The sequence below is a fragment of the Colletotrichum costaricense genome, assembly GCF_030867565.1.
Source record: "Colletotrichum costaricense strain IMI 309622 chromosome Unknown Scaffold_3.1, whole genome shotgun sequence".
In the NCBI taxonomy this organism is placed as follows: Eukaryota; Fungi; Ascomycota; class Sordariomycetes; order Glomerellales; family Glomerellaceae; genus Colletotrichum; species Colletotrichum costaricense.
Genome location: NW_026848232.1, coordinates 634114 through 651351, shown reverse-complemented (window position 1 = coordinate 651351; position 17238 = coordinate 634114). Strand labels below are relative to the sequence as shown.

At 51.4% G+C, this 17238-nt stretch overlaps 9 protein-coding genes across 9 annotated transcripts; 6 read left to right on the top strand and 3 right to left on the bottom strand.

Moving 5' to 3' along the window:
* Nucleotides 1-232: 232 nt before the first annotated feature.
* On the bottom strand, nucleotides 233-1675 carry CCOS01_03029 (uncharacterized protein; the record flags this gene model as incomplete). Its single annotated transcript, XM_060451215.1, has 1 exon — nucleotides 233-1675. One exon carries the CDS (start codon nucleotides 1673-1675, stop codon nucleotides 233-235), a length of 1443 nt encoding a protein of 480 aa, XP_060317480.1.
* Nucleotides 1676-1920: 245 nt separating this feature from the next.
* On the bottom strand, nucleotides 1921-2082 carry CCOS01_03028 (uncharacterized protein; the record flags this gene model as incomplete). Its single annotated transcript, XM_060451214.1, has 1 exon — nucleotides 1921-2082. One exon carries the CDS (start codon nucleotides 2080-2082, stop codon nucleotides 1921-1923), a length of 162 nt encoding a protein of 53 aa, XP_060317479.1.
* Nucleotides 2083-2936: 854 nt separating this feature from the next.
* Nucleotides 2937-3510, top strand: CCOS01_03027 (uncharacterized protein; the record flags this gene model as incomplete). The annotated part of the gene is made up of 2 exons (XM_060451213.1): nucleotides 2937-3179; nucleotides 3247-3510. Coding segments are annotated over 2 exons (507 nt in total), but the record flags the coding sequence as incomplete, so codon positions are not given.
* An 881-nt stretch (nucleotides 3511-4391) lies between these two features.
* CCOS01_03026 (uncharacterized protein) lies at nucleotides 4392-4935 on the top strand (the record flags this gene model as incomplete). Its single annotated transcript, XM_060451212.1, has 2 exons — nucleotides 4392-4700; nucleotides 4807-4935. 2 exons carry the CDS (start codon nucleotides 4392-4394, stop codon nucleotides 4933-4935), a joined length of 438 nt encoding a protein of 145 aa, XP_060317477.1.
* A 1214-nt stretch (nucleotides 4936-6149) lies between these two features.
* Nucleotides 6150-7180, top strand: CCOS01_03025 (uncharacterized protein; the record flags this gene model as incomplete). The annotated part of the gene is made up of 4 exons (XM_060451211.1): nucleotides 6150-6227; nucleotides 6284-6336; nucleotides 6409-7023; nucleotides 7114-7180. The coding sequence occupies 4 exons, from the start codon at nucleotides 6150-6152 to the stop codon at nucleotides 7178-7180; spliced, it is 813 nt and encodes a 270-aa protein (XP_060317476.1).
* A 1473-nt stretch (nucleotides 7181-8653) lies between these two features.
* CCOS01_03024 (uncharacterized protein) lies at nucleotides 8654-9958 on the top strand (the record flags this gene model as incomplete). Its single annotated transcript, XM_060451210.1, has 1 exon — nucleotides 8654-9958. One exon carries the CDS (start codon nucleotides 8654-8656, stop codon nucleotides 9956-9958), a length of 1305 nt encoding a protein of 434 aa, XP_060317475.1.
* Nucleotides 9959-11262: 1304 nt separating this feature from the next.
* On the top strand, nucleotides 11263-12829 carry CCOS01_03023 (uncharacterized protein; the record flags this gene model as incomplete). Its single annotated transcript, XM_060451209.1, has 4 exons — nucleotides 11263-11443; nucleotides 11500-11814; nucleotides 11890-11939; nucleotides 11987-12829. The coding sequence occupies 4 exons, from the start codon at nucleotides 11263-11265 to the stop codon at nucleotides 12827-12829; spliced, it is 1389 nt and encodes a 462-aa protein (XP_060317474.1).
* Nucleotides 12830-13441: 612 nt separating this feature from the next.
* Nucleotides 13442-13969, bottom strand: CCOS01_03022 (ricin B lectin; the record flags this gene model as incomplete). Its single annotated transcript, XM_060451208.1, has 1 exon — nucleotides 13442-13969. One exon carries the CDS (start codon nucleotides 13967-13969, stop codon nucleotides 13442-13444), a length of 528 nt encoding a protein of 175 aa, XP_060317473.1.
* A 966-nt stretch (nucleotides 13970-14935) lies between these two features.
* Nucleotides 14936-16815, top strand: CCOS01_03021 (chaperonin GroL; the record flags this gene model as incomplete). Its single annotated transcript, XM_060451207.1, has 3 exons — nucleotides 14936-15043; nucleotides 15109-15250; nucleotides 15305-16815. 3 exons carry the CDS (start codon nucleotides 14936-14938, stop codon nucleotides 16813-16815), a joined length of 1761 nt encoding a protein of 586 aa, XP_060317472.1.
* Nucleotides 16816-17238: the final 423 nt, after the last annotated feature.

Below are 17238 nucleotides of genomic sequence, written 5' to 3'. Positions count from 1 at the left end.
ATAGCTCAGACGTCACTTAGGTGTTAAACAAGCTCAAATGAGACTTGGAGGTCATGAAATATGTCAAGAGGGAGCATTGAGTGGGTACAGAGTTTGTTGTTGCACAACATGATTATCCTCATCGAGAAATACCGAATCAATAGCTTGGAAAACTGATGATGGCTCAGACAATCCACACAGAAGATAGATAAGAAAGAAGTTGAACATCGCATTTCTCAGGTATCTGTCACATCTACACCTCGGTATGCTCGGCATCAACGCCCCTGTATTCGAAGAACTTGTTCCACTCAGAGTCCTCGATGAGCGCCTGAGCCAGTTCCTTCTCGTACATGATGGCAATCTCTGGTCCCTCATCTGACTCAGGCCTCGGATCCCGAGGCGGGTAGACAAGCACGCCTCCCTCAGAGATTCGACCCATTAAGTACCGATAAGTCGCAGGCTTCCCGAAGCCAAAGTCTGCCGAAGGAATATTGGCGTCACGGTGGTCTACCACAATGGTCGACATGGGCGGATGCGAATCGATTCTTGAGTTGAGACTCGACTTCACGCGGATCGTCGCCACCATCTTGAGCGTTTCGTCGAGACTTTCTTGCGTCACGCTGTCCGTCAGTTGTCGCACATACCGAGCTACCCGCCAGAAGGGCCAGTCTGAGATGAGCTCAGATACCGTGGGTTGTTCCACGGGTGCCGTCGTAGACATGGCCACGTACATGACGTTTTGCTGAGTGCGAGCGGGCACCTTTGGGCTGTGCAGACGTCGACGCATGTCGATGGTCTCGCACCAGAAGAGCTTTGATTCTGGCGGAGTCTTGAACACCGGGGCTCTGAGACGAGTCATGTGCCGCCACATGAACGCCGAAAAGGCGTCGTAAGTCGAGATCCACGTACCGTCCTCGGGCTTTGCAAGGTCTTTCAGCTGAGCGGCTTTACTCTTTGGTAGATGGAAGAGAAGGCAGAGTCCGACTTTGTGGTTGGGGTGTCTGTCAGGTGGCGGTGGTCCATCAACCTTCTCTTCCTCTGGAGGCTCGGGCTTGAGAAAGCGGGAGACATCATTACAGGCCGGGTCCCACGAAGGGTAGGGAGTGCCATTGCTAAACGCAGAACAATTCTCGGCCAGCTGGTGGATGAAGCCGGCCCAGGCCATGACGTCTTGGGAGTAATGATGGTGGTGCGTGCTGAAGACGAGTCCGCCGCGGACGAAGTTTGCCTTGAAGCCCGCCGTGACGGGACTATGTTCCGGAGTCGCCTCGGGCCTCTCGCCGTAAGTCATCGGTGGCACGGCCCAGAGCCTGAGATCGCCGAGGGACACGGCGCTGAAGTTGGCCTTCTCGATGTCATCGAAGGACGGATACTTGTCGGCATCCTCTGGGGCATCAAGCCATTGAACGACGAAGCGGACGGTCGAGTCCTTTATTTTGGTGAAGGAGTAGTCGCCCCAAGGGTCTTTCTCGATTCTTCCGTTCAACTGGCGGACCTGAGCAAGCGTTCTCTCAAGACCTGCTTTCAGAACTTCGATCACTCTTGGTTTGGCGGCATCGTCTAGGCGGAAGAATACGGCGTAGTGGTTACATGTTTGGCACGTTAAATAATCTAGGGTAGAGACTCTGAATCTCTCCACTTCTGGGTCGTTCTCCCAACCGTGAGGATGAAGATCGTAGAATTCTTCCTTTGGCATGATTTATTGGTTCTGCATCGAGATGATTTGGAGGGAATTGCAGGTCTTCGGACTCGAACATCGCAAAATGGCAAAAGACATAGAACCTAGTGGCCGGGGTCGTCTTGTGTCGCATCAGATTGAACTGCGACCGTGTCGGAAAAGACTCCTTCACCCTGGCACCTTCCCCAGGCTCCTCAAAACATTCTTCGATCTGTTCATCGCTGATTGGAGGATCCAACGAGCAGTCTTCCCGATTCGGTGGGTTAAGTCGTGAACCAACGGCTCGCCAAGGACTCTGTTTTGTTGGCCGGGTGTGTAGAACCCCATCGGAGCCATAGCCAACATCTACATGCTTGCAAACCCCATTCACCGTGAAATTTGCTTCGAGCATGGGTTTCTTTTCTCCATATTATGTGTCCAATCATTAGGCAGGAAGGTGGCTGCCAGTATCTGCCGGTCGAAATGCACGAGGTAATTCTTGTACCAACGAAAATGTGACTAGGTGGAATTATAATACTAGGGGTATTCTGTGCCGAATCCCGATCAAACATACAATCTCAGCCCCCTGAACATTTGGAAAGAGTGAGAGTATCTTGGGTTTATTTGTACTCAATTAACATCGCGATCTTTGTGGTTGCCGTGGCTGTACTGAGGAGGGCCATGGCAACCGATAGCTGTTGAACTCCGATGTCACCTCGTCACATACCTCTAGGAAATATCAATCATAGGCGTTCGGGAAGAAACGATTTTCAGAGGTGCCACCGTATGTGAACAAAGTCAAAGTCCAGATGTCGAGTCCGCAATGTTGAATGGCTCCTGATAACCTAGCGACAGACGCGACTGCCTTAGCCTCATGCTCACTTGAGAACTGTGAGTATTCGCCTATCGTGTATTCAGAATCTCTATGAGGGTAAATCTATATACATCTACCTTATTGCTAAGTACGAGAGACCGGGACCACCGTCGACCGCCTCACTGCCTGATCAACTCATACTTCCTTCCATCTGCCTAGTTCCTTCTGTTTCTTGACTGCAGCACGGAAAACTCTTTCCTCTTTCCGTTTCGATTCACTTGTCCTCCAGACTTAAAATTATCCACACGCAAATGAGCCTCAAAACTTTTTCATCCCCCACAACCACGCGCCCATAACTACAAAATACCTGCTTCTGCAACACTCACCAAGTCATCAAGATAAAAGTAAGTCTTCCTTCAACCAAAAATGCTTTTATATTCAAAACGCTGATGACATTTAGCCATAATACCTCGACCGCACATCAAAAACCTTCACAACACTAAGAACTTACCACAGTATGCTCTATCTGACCATTACTTCCCAAGTGAACTTATCAAACTGACGAAAATCCTTCAGAAAAACATCATGGCTGACCAGAACCTTCCCGAGATGTCCGCATCCGATGTCAACTTCATGTGTCATGTTTTTATGCACATGACCGAGAAGCCCGTGATTGACTGGGACAGCTTCGCTGTTGCCGCTGGCTTCAAGAGCGGAGGTGTCGCTCGAGTACGTTCGCGTTCCCCTTGACAAAAATATCTACGCAGTCAACATGTGCTAACACTTTGACGTTCAGACTAGGTGGGGTCAGATCAAGCGCAAGTTCACACCGGCTGATCAGGCCACCCCCAAGAAGAAGGCTGCGCAGGCTTCTATCGGCACCCCGACTTCTGGCTCGAAGGTCGCGAAGCCCACTGGACGAGTTGGCTCCAAGGGCGCCAAGGGCGCCAAGGGCAAGAAGATCGCCAAGGATAAGGAGGTCGAGGATGAGGAGGTCGAGGACGAGGCCGGTGATGACAAGGCTGTCATCAAGACCAAGGAAGAAGTGTTCGACATCTAAGAAGACTTCTCGATTACCAGATTGCCGAGAATGAGTGGATGTTCAGGAACGGAGATCTTTGGAGAGGTGGACTCTAGGCGTGGCCTATACGATATGTCTACGGTGCCAGGATAGTCTGGGGATAGCCCAGCCAGGAAGTCGATACGATCTCGAGTTTACAGGAGCACTTTTACCCTTCTCGTCGTGACTTCTGGGAATGTTCAAGTCCATACGCCACTCGAGTAACATCTGTCCATATGTGAGATTACGCCCCATGTCTGGCCTGATACTCAGATGGGTAAGTCTGCAACACCCAAAAGCCACTGCCCATCACCATTGAGTCTGACCTGATCTCGTTAGGCCTAAATATGTCAGTAAGAAAAGTATAGGATCAGCAAAACAACCTTGAAGTCACTTTTGGTGAGGTCCTTCATTTATTTATCTTTCTCACCATCAGAATTGTCAGTTGTCTTTGCTCTTCTTGTCTCTTCTCGCCTCCATTGTTATCTATCTTTCCACACTCTTCCAGTTTTCAGTATTGCCAGCCTCCCTCGGTAGCCTAACTTGACGGAACGTTGACTGATCTGCTCCCGCCCCGTACGGGCACAGCAGCCTCACAAGGCGGGTACTCTGAGTGAGGGCACCTTCTCGACTGATGGACCGGTGCCTATGGGGGACTCAAAACCCCTTCTACTGAGGCTGAAGCCGAAATTTTCTTTCTTCCTTCTTCCCACACTTGTCTCAGGTCACTCAGCAGACACATAGACAACTTGCAAAATCCAGCATTACTCTCCACATCAATATCTACACATCACCAGACACCATCGTAAGTTACTTTACTCTCAAATATCCCATACTTGAGAAGCCTTCACTGAAGATTTTTACTGACTTGAGCTAGCATAATGCCTCCCAAGAAGTCCACTGCTACCGAGGGCGAGTCCGCCGTCCCCATCCTCACGGAAACCGAGGCCAGGTTCGTCAAGGCTGTCTTTGACAGCATGAACACGCGCCCTGACATCGACTATGAAAACGTCGCCGGTATCATGGGCTTGGCCAATGGCAAGAGTGCCAGAGACCGCCTTCGTACCATCTCCAAGAAGCATGGCTGGTCCGCCACCGATGGCTCCAGCGGTGGCAGCCCTGCTAAGAAGCCTGTCGGAGTGAAGAAGACGCCCGTCAAGAAGAAGGGCATCGCCCAGCGCAAGAAGAAGGTGAGTCGTATGATATGTTTTTTTTGTAATTCATTCCCCGAAATTTTCTTTTTCTTCAATCTTCATAATATTTTCTCCATTAAGTACCGATGCTGACCATTAATAGACCGCCAAGAAGAACGAGTCTTCCGGCTCTGACGTTGACGAGGACATCTCGGGCAAGCTCGAGTCTGACACCGATGGCGAAGCTGCTGCCAAGGCAGAGCTCAACAACCCGGATAGCGACTCCGACTGAATGTCTCCGCTGTGACTGAACGCTGTGTTTCAGTCAGTGCTCAGCAGAAAAGGGATACGAAGCCGGCGAACTCTCTGCATATGGTCTTAGCGTGGGGAATATCTGGATTGGGGTTGGGTGATAGCAGGATATGCTAGCTTGAGCAACTCAATTCTAACTCGTCTCATAAGCCGTATCCTTTTCGAAATCATAATGTCATCGTGAAGCCTACCTGTTTGCCCTTCATTTCTTGATTTCTTGAAGCTCAGCCTGATTTTTCTGGGTCTGAAAATTGTCTTTAGGTCAAGGAATAGTCCATCAAGCAGGGTCTGGTTCATATAGCTATCTCTTGGAATCGTCTCGAGATCTAGATTGTTATTCCCGTTCTTTCTGTGGCTCTCGCCTTGTCTGAATAACGTCTGATCATTGTGTTGTCGGTTGGTTTTCTTTTCGTCCAGACTTTGCTCGCCATTTGTTTGAATCTCTTTGACCAACTGTCTTGCCTCTTGTCACCTTTTGAACCGCATAGTCTTGCTTCTTGTCTGATTAGGTAGCTCTCGCTATTTCGTCTGGTCTTCTTTTCGATTAGAGCATCCTCTCCATTATTGATACGACCCTTCAACCACTCGACTGATCTGCCTCATTCATGTTTTGAACCACCTGTGAGTGCCTCTTGTCTCAGGTAGAAAGATCTCACCATATGGTCTAATATTCAAATGTGTATCCAAATTTCTCCCGCTAGCACAGTGAAGTTCCTTTAGTCAACTGCCTGACCAGCCACATTCTGAACTAGTTGTCCCTGCCTCTTGTCTGAGTAGCTCTCGCCTTATCACCTGATCATTGTAGTGTCGTCCAGTGCCTTGCCTTTCGTCCAGACTGTTCTCGCCTTTCGTCCAGACTGCCATCGTCTTTCGTCTTGACTACCCACTGAGGTCCGGACTGCTCCCGCCATATTGATAAGAGCCTTCAAGCACCTGCCTAACCTGTCCACATCTTGAATCACTTGTACCCGCCTCATCTCCTGGGTTCTTGCCAATACAGCCGATCAGAGACCAAGCTTGACTATTTGAGCCAGCCTCTCACCAGAACTTCTCACCAACCCAACTCTTCTTCACAACAACCCCTCAACCTTCCAGCTCTTGGGCTTTGCTTTCGGAATTCATCTTCATATAAGACTACTCATACTTAACTTCCCCCAACAATACCCATACTCAACCTCTTCCACTCCACTCAAGATGGCTTCTGTCGGAACCGATGCTGAGGGCCAGGTGACCTTCCTGGTTCACTGCATCAAGCATTCTTCCAGTGGAAAGGTAAGTGCCATATCACTTGATTACATCTAGAGACTCAAATCATCTAACAAGAACAGATCGATTTCCAGGCGGTTGCTACCGATTGCAACATCGCGTCCAAGGCCGCTGCGTAAGTCAATTTTCTTCCCACACTCCTCGTCAAGTTTTCGACAGGAACAAGCTGACCTGGCATGCCGTCCAGTGCCAAGCGTTTCGAGCGCATCCTCAAGCCTCATGGCATGAAGACTAGCGACTTGTCCAAGGCTGGCCCCATAGGCAGTGCTGCACCTCCTGGTAGCAGCAGCGCCAGCCCCAAGACCCCGGGCAAGGCTACGCCGAAGTCGAAGGGCAAGCGCACCCCTACTGAGACTCCTACTAAGGAGACGAAGCGCGTTAAGCTGGCTAACCACCCGGCTGTCTCGTCTTACAATGACGAGGACGATGCTGAGGATCTGCCTCAGTTCAAGGTCAAGGACGACCCCGAGGCCTCTGGCATTGACCCAACCAACGGTTCGTACAACGACATCCCCCGAGGCCGCGATGGCGATGACGATGATGACTTGCAACTTCTCTACGTTGTGGAGAAGACGAGCGATTGCCCGATTCACGATTGCGGCGGATCTCGAAGTCCTTCTTCCGCGTCCGTTTCGAGCGATACTAATACCGAGGGTTTCACACAGATGGTGCCAAGGCCGACGAGCATGCCGAGATTTAGCGACATGCCAGCTTGCTATCAGGGCTGGGGATTCCTACCGGAAATGCCAGTCTACGCATGGCCAGATACGTGCGCGATACATGGGGAGCTAGAAGCAGAACAGTTAGCCGGGATATGTTAGTATTTTTTAGTCAGTTCTTCTAAGATTTTTCTAACAAATTCTAAATAGGAATGGAGATTGGCTCTTTACAGGGACGATGTTGCCATCATGGTTCACCAACATACGCCGGCAGAGATGGCTCATACATGGGAGTGGTGATGGTTAGGGTCAATTAGAGACTCAAGAAATAGAACGAGTGGCTTTCACTTCTTTCGCAATGCAATGATCACATACAGGCTTCGTGAGACCCGAGAATGGTGCGCGCCGTTGAAGGTTCCGCAATGGCGCTGCCTGATTGGGCAAGTGGAACTGTCTAGGCAACGGTCGGCAGGGGTCATCCCACTTCTTCCGGAGCATTTGGGGCTCAATTTCAACGACACTCTTATTCCTGTGTAAGAACAGCCTCCTCAAAGCCGTCGTGCCTGCCGTTCATCACAACGATTGTTTGTCGTATCCTGCGCCAGTTGAATCGCATAGGATACAACATAAGTCTGTCATGAGGTTCCATGATGCTACCCAATTTGCTTCATCGCATGCCTTGTTTGCCGTCCCGGGTCTTCTGGCCTTCAGACGGTGCTGCTGCTGCGCGCGCCGTGGGAATCTTGTGAGTGATTGATATTGAAATCTCAAGTGATAAGTTCAAACAATTTCAGTCATTCCAAGCCCGTGACTACTGCTCATTTGCGCCCCAATGAATTCGTTTACCTTTGGGGCATCTACTATCTTCCACCGATGCTAGCCAACTTCAATTCACATGGTCTGCATCTTAAATTCGAGAGCATAGAGAAACCTCGCATTGACAATTGAATCTTCTGGACGCAAGATATCTATGGTAACGTGATAAGTCATCAAGGATACGAGAATGCTGGCTTCCAGCATTTTCGAGTGGTCACAAAGGCAACCCAGATAGGTAGGTATACATCAGGCAGGTGCACTTCCCTCTGCACCTCCCTCCTCCCTTCCCAATTTCAAGCTCAGAAAACACCTTATGTCCTCTCGGAGAAACCTGAGGCCAGCCGGAGCATCTCATGCTCACTTGCACCTGTGGACGTTCTGCCTAACCTCTCAGTCCGGAGACCCTGCAGCCAACCAGAGTGCCCCATCCACACCTCACCTTCTCATCGCACCTTCCTCCCACCTTCTTCCCACCTCAACTCCTTCCCTCACCTCACCAAGGCAACATTTTTCGGCCAGCTCAGCCGAGAGCACACAAACAGCTGCCCCCAAAATTTTCCGGCTTTCCTCTGCGTGGGCCGTACACGCAAATTTGATTTCTTCCCCCCTCCCACAACCCAGCGAAGTTGTTTTTTCTTCTTCCCTTCTTCATCGCGGCAACCGTCCCCTCTACCAGACGAACGATTGGCGAAATCAATTTTCGTTCAATCCATCAAACGACAAGCAAAGCATCTCGCTTCCGTCGAAGAAGAAGTATTTCCTCCCTTCTACATCTCCAGCTTCTGGACCCATTGGTGAGTATTTTGTCAGCCGCGGCCTCTTTCGCCTCTTTTTTTCTCTTCCCATCTCAGGTCGACGAGTTTGAACAAATAACTGACCACTCTAGCAGACGGAGTCATCAAACTCTTCTTCCTTCATCGCGCGATTACAATTACGACATCAGTTCATCGCGCCGCAATGTCTACATTTCCGCCCTCTCCCGGTGCCGACATGAGCAATCAGCGGGAGCTCTCATCTGGCGCCTCGTCGCCCCGATCCGACACTTCGAGCAACACCAACAGCTTGTTCTCTTCGCCCGACTCCCCTACTGACACAGAGGTGTCGTTTCCGACCACTGAGAACGAAGACACAGAGAAGTCTTCCGGTCTTGCTCAGGCCCATTTTGTCGTGACGCCAAGCTTCGCCAACTATGTCTTGGTGGGCAACACTCCATACGCCCCAGGCCAAGTGCAGGCGATGCGCGATGAACTTATCCAAGCACGCAGAACCGGAGAGTTCCCTCTTACGACCTCCGCCATCAATGACCCTCAGACCACAGTCGAGGACTACCAACATCTTCAGCGTCTCCGAGATGCTCTAGGCGACCCATCCGTCTTCCCGCCCCCGGAGAAATACACAATCCTTAAGGTTGACATTGCTCGTCGCATCAGGGCTCGCGACGAAGCCCGCGCTACCCCGGCCAACTTTCAAGAGGTGGATCATCGAGTTCAGAACTGGATGAACTCGATCAATAAGGAAGCACGCATGTTGGAGATTACACAGGCAGCACTTCAGCGCAAGGGCATCAACAACCCCACCCAAGACGACTTGGACGCCATCGCCGAGGAGTTCATGCAGATTGCGGAGCGCACTCTTCTTGACGTCGCCAATCCTCTGCGTATGAATACCACCCGACTTGCTGGCAACATTGATCGCTTCGACAGCCAGCTCAGTGGTCTCAATTCAGTCTCTTCGACTATCCAGTCTGCTGTCGATATGTCAACTCAAGCAATGGGCGCTTCCACGAAGGCAATGAGCACGGCAATGAGTGCACAGATCAATACTCTTAATACTGTTCTGGCGACGCAAGGCAATACTTTCAATGGCTCACTCACCATGCTCAACACAGCTTTGGGAACCGTTCAAACTGACTTGGATCAACTCGTCGCCAACCTGCCAGCCATCATTGCGACCGCAGTCCAAGCCGCCATCAACGAGCAACTGTCTCCAATCCCTCATCAGTACTTCTCCAGCACGCAACACCAATCCAACCACGACCAGCCACCCGGATACACTACAGCTACTCGAGTGCAACATTTCCAAGCACTTGACAGAGAGCTCCTCGGCGACGGCCCTGGAATGGTCCCTTCTACAGTCCGAGCATCAGGACAAGATGGGCAGACCTTGCTCTTGAACACACAGCCCATGAAGTCGAGATTCAGAAGATTCTTGCGCGTCATCACTGGAGGAGGTAAATCGAAGAAGGAGGCGGGTTCCAAGTAATGAAGCTCATGACGAGGCTTCAACATTCAGCTGTCCGACTTTGTGGCCAGCACTCCCTCCTCTGAGACGTACACAACACATCTGATCACCAAGCTTTGGAAAGATGGAAGGCATGATGGGAGGAAATTGGTTTTGTAGATCACTGGTAGTTTGACTCGTACGTACCACGAGATTAATAATTCGTTTCACATTGAGAAACTTGTTCCTTCGTGAAATCAAGATTGTGCTGAATTTGACCTTTTGTTGCTCCAGCCGATGGGATCATTCAGATGCAAAAGTCTCGCCGTGAGTCGGATCCCTCACTCAAGACAACACAAAGTGTCAAATTAGCTTCTATTTCTTGCCTGCCAGAATTGCTGTCATACCTGACCAGTCTCGTGAGAAGAAGATGATGTCTGTCATCTCATGGGCATGACTAGAAACACCATAGTCGTTCTTCTTGCGCACCATAGGGGCATATCAATACGAATGATACTCTTTACCGTATAGGAACCACCAGAAGTGATATCGCCACCTGGCAGCGCCTGAGGGCATTCCCAAATCTGTAACAACTGCCTGACTACCAGGTTGCCTGGCAGGCCGTGACCGCGTCTCCGACACGCGTCCACCTGCCTCAGCTTCGACAACCCAAACAATCCCAACGCGTCTTCTACTTCTGCTCGAGGCAGACGCTCTCATACCTTACCGGACGAGCCGCCTCAAGTGGGGTCGATACTGACCTGCCCACCCACGGGCCCCAGCCACTCTGCTCTGTCAATAACCTCGCGAGCCTGGCCTGCTTTTCACCTTACTCTTCTTCCTTCCATTCACACCCAACCAAAAGTCGCATATCCTGACTTTGCCATCCTATACCTTTCCGCGCCTCTCTTCCATTATTCACCACCAAACAATACACGCGTATCTGAAGGTCACCACAGGCAAGATCATTACAAGAAGCGTGTATCGTCACCTCGTCTATACCTATCTTACGACCGAAGCCATTCCGATACGCCTACTTTGCCTACTGCAATCTCAACAATCAGTCTGTTCAGATCCTAGAGGTAGGTCATTCTTCATCTCCCCCTTTGGCTTGTCTATCCTTTCCAGTGCTCCTATACCTCACCTTCTCTCACGCAAAGACTGTACTCCCTTTGAGACAACCTCTTGCCTCGCTGCGTCCCCTTTTCATCTTACTAGTCACTTCTTTGTCTGCCTGAATTCATTTGTGGTTTTTTTCTTTGCCTAAGAATTGGCGTACAATTCGCCACCGTGCAGTGTGCTTCACTGAATGCGATTCTTACTAACGATGCTACTTTCAGTCCAAAATGGCACCCTCTAAGCAGTCAAAGGGCAAGCTTCCCGAAGTCCCAAAGATGAAGCAGGATGCCAAAATCCAGAAGAACAAATCAGCGAGGAAGAATACCTCTGTCAAGGAACACAAGAGCCCCAAGAAAGGTGTCAAGGTGGCCACTCGCCCAAAGAATCGGGCCCTGATTCAGTGGAGAAGTAAGTAACATCCTTTCCATTGAAGACTCGTTCCTAGCGACTAACTACAGACACAGAAGAAGAGCCCTTGCTCGTAACTTTACTTTGGGTGCAGTACATCTGTGCCAAAGATCATGGCAAGATGCCCTGGGACGACATCATCCCCCAGTGCTTCACCGGAGTCACGTCGACGGCCTTCACTCAGTTCCTAGCGCGAGAGCGAAAGAGACTACTCAGGATGGGATATTGTGTCCCCCCTCTTCCCAGCCAGGCCAAGAGTTTGGAGAAGGATGCAAATCTTCGCGGCTATATCAACGAGCCGACCCCCGAGAACGAAGACGCCATCAGAACTATCAGCTTTCACGAGCCGTTCCTCCAGCCCTGCCAGCAAGGTGACAACTAGCAGTTGATTGCCAATGCAGCAGGTGAAGGAGAATCGGATGGTGAGGCTGAGGATGCCGTTATAGAGTATCAAGAGGATGAAGGTGACCTGGGCAGAGATGAGGCCCCCGAAAAGGTGAGTTCTCATTCAAATTTTCCTGCACAATCACTGATATTCAATAGGAGGGAGAGTCCTTCACAAACCCTTTCCGCCAGGATTCTTATCAGATCCTTCCTCAATCCGGCCATTCTCTCCACGGTAGTGAAGCTCAGCATGAGAACTCTCATCTCGACCAGCAAGGCCTAGAACTGCTGCTTCAACAAGACCGGCAATTTATCCAAGCTCAAGATGATGTCCAGATGGAGGTTCAGACCAATGCTCAGGCCGATGCCGAGGTCCAGCAGCAGCTCTTGGACCAGGCGCAATATCCGGGTCAGAATATCCAGATGGGGCAAGCCGGTCGGGACTGGCCGACCCAGGTTCATCAGCTTAACGGAGACACCGATATGCAGCGATATATGCAAGCAATCGAAGCCTGGAAGAATGATGCACCTCCAAATGAGATACGAATTCACGTCGAGGGTCTCGCTCCCATGGCGTACTACCTCCTTCAGGTGCCTGAGAGCGTAAGCCATCGCTTCAATCCGGCGTCCAGCACTGATACCATGCAGCCGATGCGGAACGAGAATGGCTATACGACATTCAGCATCCAGATTCCGGTCAACTTGGACGTCTATCTGAATGGCGTCAATAGCCAGGAAGCTGATCCTTCATTCGCACACATTGGCGAACCCGCCCCGGCGAATTTACCTCTGGGCAATTCGTCGCTCAATGAACCGGCTAGGGAGTCTTGGAACGGTGGTCTTTGGGAGGGCGCCAATGGTGACTTTCATGGTGTCTGTTATCAGCATGATAATATCACTCGCTACGCCGAAGTCATTGACTCGAACCGCATGGGATGGGAGGAGCGAGTCGAGTTGAATGACATCAATTCGACGGCCATGGGCCCCAACATGCACCAGTAGGTCGATGGGCGGGTCATGAGCTGGAACAGTCTTTGCCAATGAGGCAACATCTAGCACTGGACTTGATATCAAGCAATTGAGAAGCCCGGATTGGCGTTGGAGGTACCTCATTGAAAGGAGAACAGTTTTGTTGTGTGCACAATTGATTTTGGCTCTGCTCCCCCTTTTTCTTTTGCTCACGATCTCTTCCATTGCCTATACCTTGTGGCATTTCCCATTGGCCCTTTCTACCTATCCTTGAAAAATACGTATAGAGTGATAACAGCAGAAAGTGCAACATGTGGTTGTGCACTGGCGAGATCGCATTAGACACAATAGATCCGAACATTGAGATCGAGCGTTTAGACTTCAGTTGTCGTGGCTAAAGTCTCGGAGCTCTTACGATTGACTGACGACAGCCAGCAATGACACGCTTCAGATTTAAATGGCAGCATGCAATTTCACGCAGAAAGCTACAATCTTCTTGAGGTAGAATGTCTTGTTTGACAAACGACTAGCACAATTTACTTGTCGCGGTCTTGTGATGTATGTACAGTAGAATGAACCATTGGGTTCAATCCTGGTTCAATGAAATTTGTACACGAATTTGGTGAATGTAGAATCCCTCTCTCCTTACATGCCATCAGCAATCATGGCGTTGATGATCTTTACGTGACGATCCGCGTTTGTCTCGCTCCATTCGGTATCGTAGTTGAGCCCGTACGGCCAGAAATGCGAGCCACCACAGCTGATCTTAGCACTGGAACCATCCCAGGAGCGAAGCAGGGGCAATGCCGTAGCCCAGTTGCCGGACGCGCACTTGGAGTCGAAGGCGGCAGTCTGACCAACGCCGAGTGTGTGGGATATCTCGTGGAGCGCAGTACGCTCGTTCATGTAAGATCGGTTCGATCCGAAGCGGAGGTCACCGTTGTAGTTGGCCTCGGCAGTAGGAACGCCGGGCGTGTAGTAGACACGGATTGTCTTGCTTGCCTTTCCCTGCTTTGCATGTCTTGCTACGGCCAGCTTCATGGCGGCTTCGATTTTGGTGTATGCGTCGGTTTGGTCGGCCGTGGGGTTGGCAGCCTTCTCAAGGGTCCAGGTGATGGCGCCTTGAGCGGCAGAGGCGGAGGCCACGATGACGGCAAGGAGTGACAGCTTCATGTTTGCAGAAAGAGCGAGTGTGTATTTGTGAGATTAGAGTATAGGATGCTGGTGATGATCTTGCAATGTCTTCCGTATCTTCGTCTTCGACCGCCTCCCTTCTTATACTCCAAGCGCACCACCATCTAGGAGGTTGCTCCGGCCCCTTGCCCAAGCGAGTTGGAAATTAAGGATATATGTTGCAAGAAGATCGTGCCTATTCTAACTCGGTCTCGCGCAGCAGGTCCTCTAACTCCCTTGTAGTACTCCGTAGCATTCTCATCCTTGCGATAGCGCGGCCAAGAGGTTAGGGGTTGCATCACGGCGCCACGGCGCCGGCGCTCCGTTTCTTGATGTTTCAAGTACAGTGAGCAGCTGCAATAAAGTCGAGGCATGCGCACCTATGAGGAGACTAAGAAAAGAAGCTTGTTTGAAACGTTGCACCGTTAAATCTAGGTGTAACTCGCATGCGGCTAACGCATTGCTCGGATGGCAGTTCTCGTGACTTGCTTAAAGTGCCATCCAATGTTTGCTGAGCTGCTACAACGTTGGGGTTCATGCTATGTGTCCATTACTTCGTATTGCTTGGTAAGTCGGTGCAGTTGCTCAGGAGAAACCCCATAGTCGATCGTCCGCCGATGTTCTCCGATGGACGAACCCATGTCAATATTCGGCAATGGTCACTAGGGGATACCATGTGCGGATGCTGAGAATGGAGACAGATGCCATTGGAAGACGGTAGAAATGCACCCACAATTGCGCTAATCCCCTTTGGTACTGGCGCTCGAGAAGGGACCTCGTTTAGCCGAACGTCCGAGATAAATTTTTGGAGCCGGTGACAGGAAGCTTCTCCAATTCTATCACTCACTGCAACTTTTTACTTCATCTCCTTGGAGCGACACGTGTGATTCAAACCCGGCGACACCTTCAATCCTTAGCTCTGTATTTCTTCTTTCTTACCTAGATACCCTCATAATAAGATTCAAGATGCAGCGCGCTCTTTCTTCCCGCGCGAGAGCTTCCGTCCTCTCTGCTGCTCCCAGCAAGTTCCGTGCCGGTGCCGGCCTGGGACAGCAGCTTCGCTTTGCCCACAAGGTTCGTCAACACGTCGTGAAGCATTGGCAATGCCATCAGCTTCAGAATGCTAACTCAGTCTACAGGAGCTGAAGTTCGGTGTTGAGGGCCGTGCTGCCCTGCTCGCTGGTGCCGATACTCTGGCCAAGGCCGTCGCGACAACACTTGGCCCCAAGGGTCGCAACGTCCTCATTGAGTCAAGCTATGGCTCCCCCAAGATCACAAAGGGTAAGGAAACATGCAATTGAGTTGGATTCCATCAAAAAGCTGACTGATTCGTAGACGGTGTAACTGTCGCGAAGGCAATTACCCTCAAGGACAAGTTCGAGAACCTCGGCGCCCGCCTCATCCAGGACGTCGCCTCCAAGACCAACGAGACCGCCGGTGACGGTACCACCACCGCCACCGTCCTCGCCCGTTCCATCTTCTCCGAGACCGTCAAGAACGTCGCCGCTGGCTGCAACCCCATGGACCTGCGCCGTGGTATCCAGGCTGCTGTCGACGAGGTCGTCGCTTTCCTCCAGAAGAACAAGAGAGATATTTCCACCAGCGAGGAGGTTGCCCAGGTCGCCACCATCTCCGCCAACGGTGACCAGGAGGTCGGCAACCTGATTGCCAAGGCCATGGAGAAGGTCGGCAAGGAGGGTGTCATCACCGTCAAGGAGGGCAAGACTCTGGTCGACGAGCTCGAGGTTACCGAGGGTATGCGCTTCGACCGCGGCTTCGTCTCCCCCTACTTCATCACCGACGCCAAGTCCCAGAAGGTCGAGTTCGAGAAGCCCCTGATCCTCCTCTCCGAGAAGAAGATCTCTGCTGTCCAGGACATCATTCCCGCTCTTGAGGCCTCCACCCAGCTGAGGCGTCCTCTCGTCATCATTGCCGAGGACATTGAGGGTGAGGCTCTCGCCGTCTGCATTCTCAACAAGCTCCGTGGCCAGCTCCAGGTCGCTGCCGTCAAGGCCCCCGGCTTCGGTGACAACCGCAAGTCCATCCTCGGTGACCTGGCTGTCCTCACCAACGGTACCGTCTTCAGCGAGGAGCTTGACATCAAGCTCGAGAAGGCCACCCCCGACATGCTCGGCTCCACCGGCTCCATCACCATCACCAAGGAGGACACCATCTTCCTCAACGGTGAGGGTGCCAAGGACTCCATCTCCCAGCGCTGCGAGCAGATCCGTGGTGTCATGAACGACCCCACTACCTCCGAGTACGAGAAGGAGAAGCTCCAGGAGCGTCTGGCCAAGCTCTCTGGTGGTGTCGCCGTCATCAAGGTCGGTGGCTCCTCCGAGGTTGAGGTCGGTGAGAAGAAGGACCGCTTCGTTGATGCCCTGAACGCCACCCGCGCCGCCGTTGAGGAGGGTATCCTGCCCGGTGGTGGTACCGCCCTTATCAAGGCCTCTGCCCTTGCTCTTAAGGACGTCAAGACCGCCAACTTCGACCAGCAGCTTGGTGTCACCATCGTCAAGAACGCCATCACCCGCCCTGCTCGTGCCATCGTCGAGAACGCTGGCCTTGAGGGCTCCGTTATCGTCGGCAAGCTCACCGATGAGTTCGCCAGCGAGTTCAACAAGGGTTTCGACTCCTCCAAGGGCGAGTACGTCGACATGATTGCCGCCGGTATCCTTGACCCCTTCAAGGTCGTCCGCACCGGTCTGGTTGACGCCAGCGGTGTTGCTTCCCTGCTCGGTACCACTGAGGTCGCCATCGTTGAGGCTCCCGAAGAGAAGGGACCTCCTCCTATGGGCGGCATGGGTGGTATGGGCGGAATGGGAGGCATGGGTGGTATGATGTAAAAACATGATCCATGATCAAAATGTCTTCTTGTATTAAAAAAAGTCAACTGGGCGAGGGGCATGGGCATTGGTGTTACTATTAAAAAGGATGTATAACTGCGGCCATTTGTACTAATCTCCCCTCTTTCCCCCTTTTACGCAGCAGTATCCCTGAGGGGACTTGAGAGCTCTGTATTGTACAATAGCACTAGCAAGTTATGTAAGATGAAGAAAGAAAGCAAAACGAGTTAAAGAATAACAAGACAAAGAGCAAATGCATGCATTGACTAGACTGGAGCTGTGCACGGTGTGTTGACGTCGATCGGTAGCTACTTAGTTAACAACTCAGTGACAGCTTGAAGAATTGGGCCAGTGTTTCGGCCGCTACTTTTTAGTGGTAGAGTTCCTTGGCTTCGTGCTGACAAGTAAGGTAGGCAACCGTTA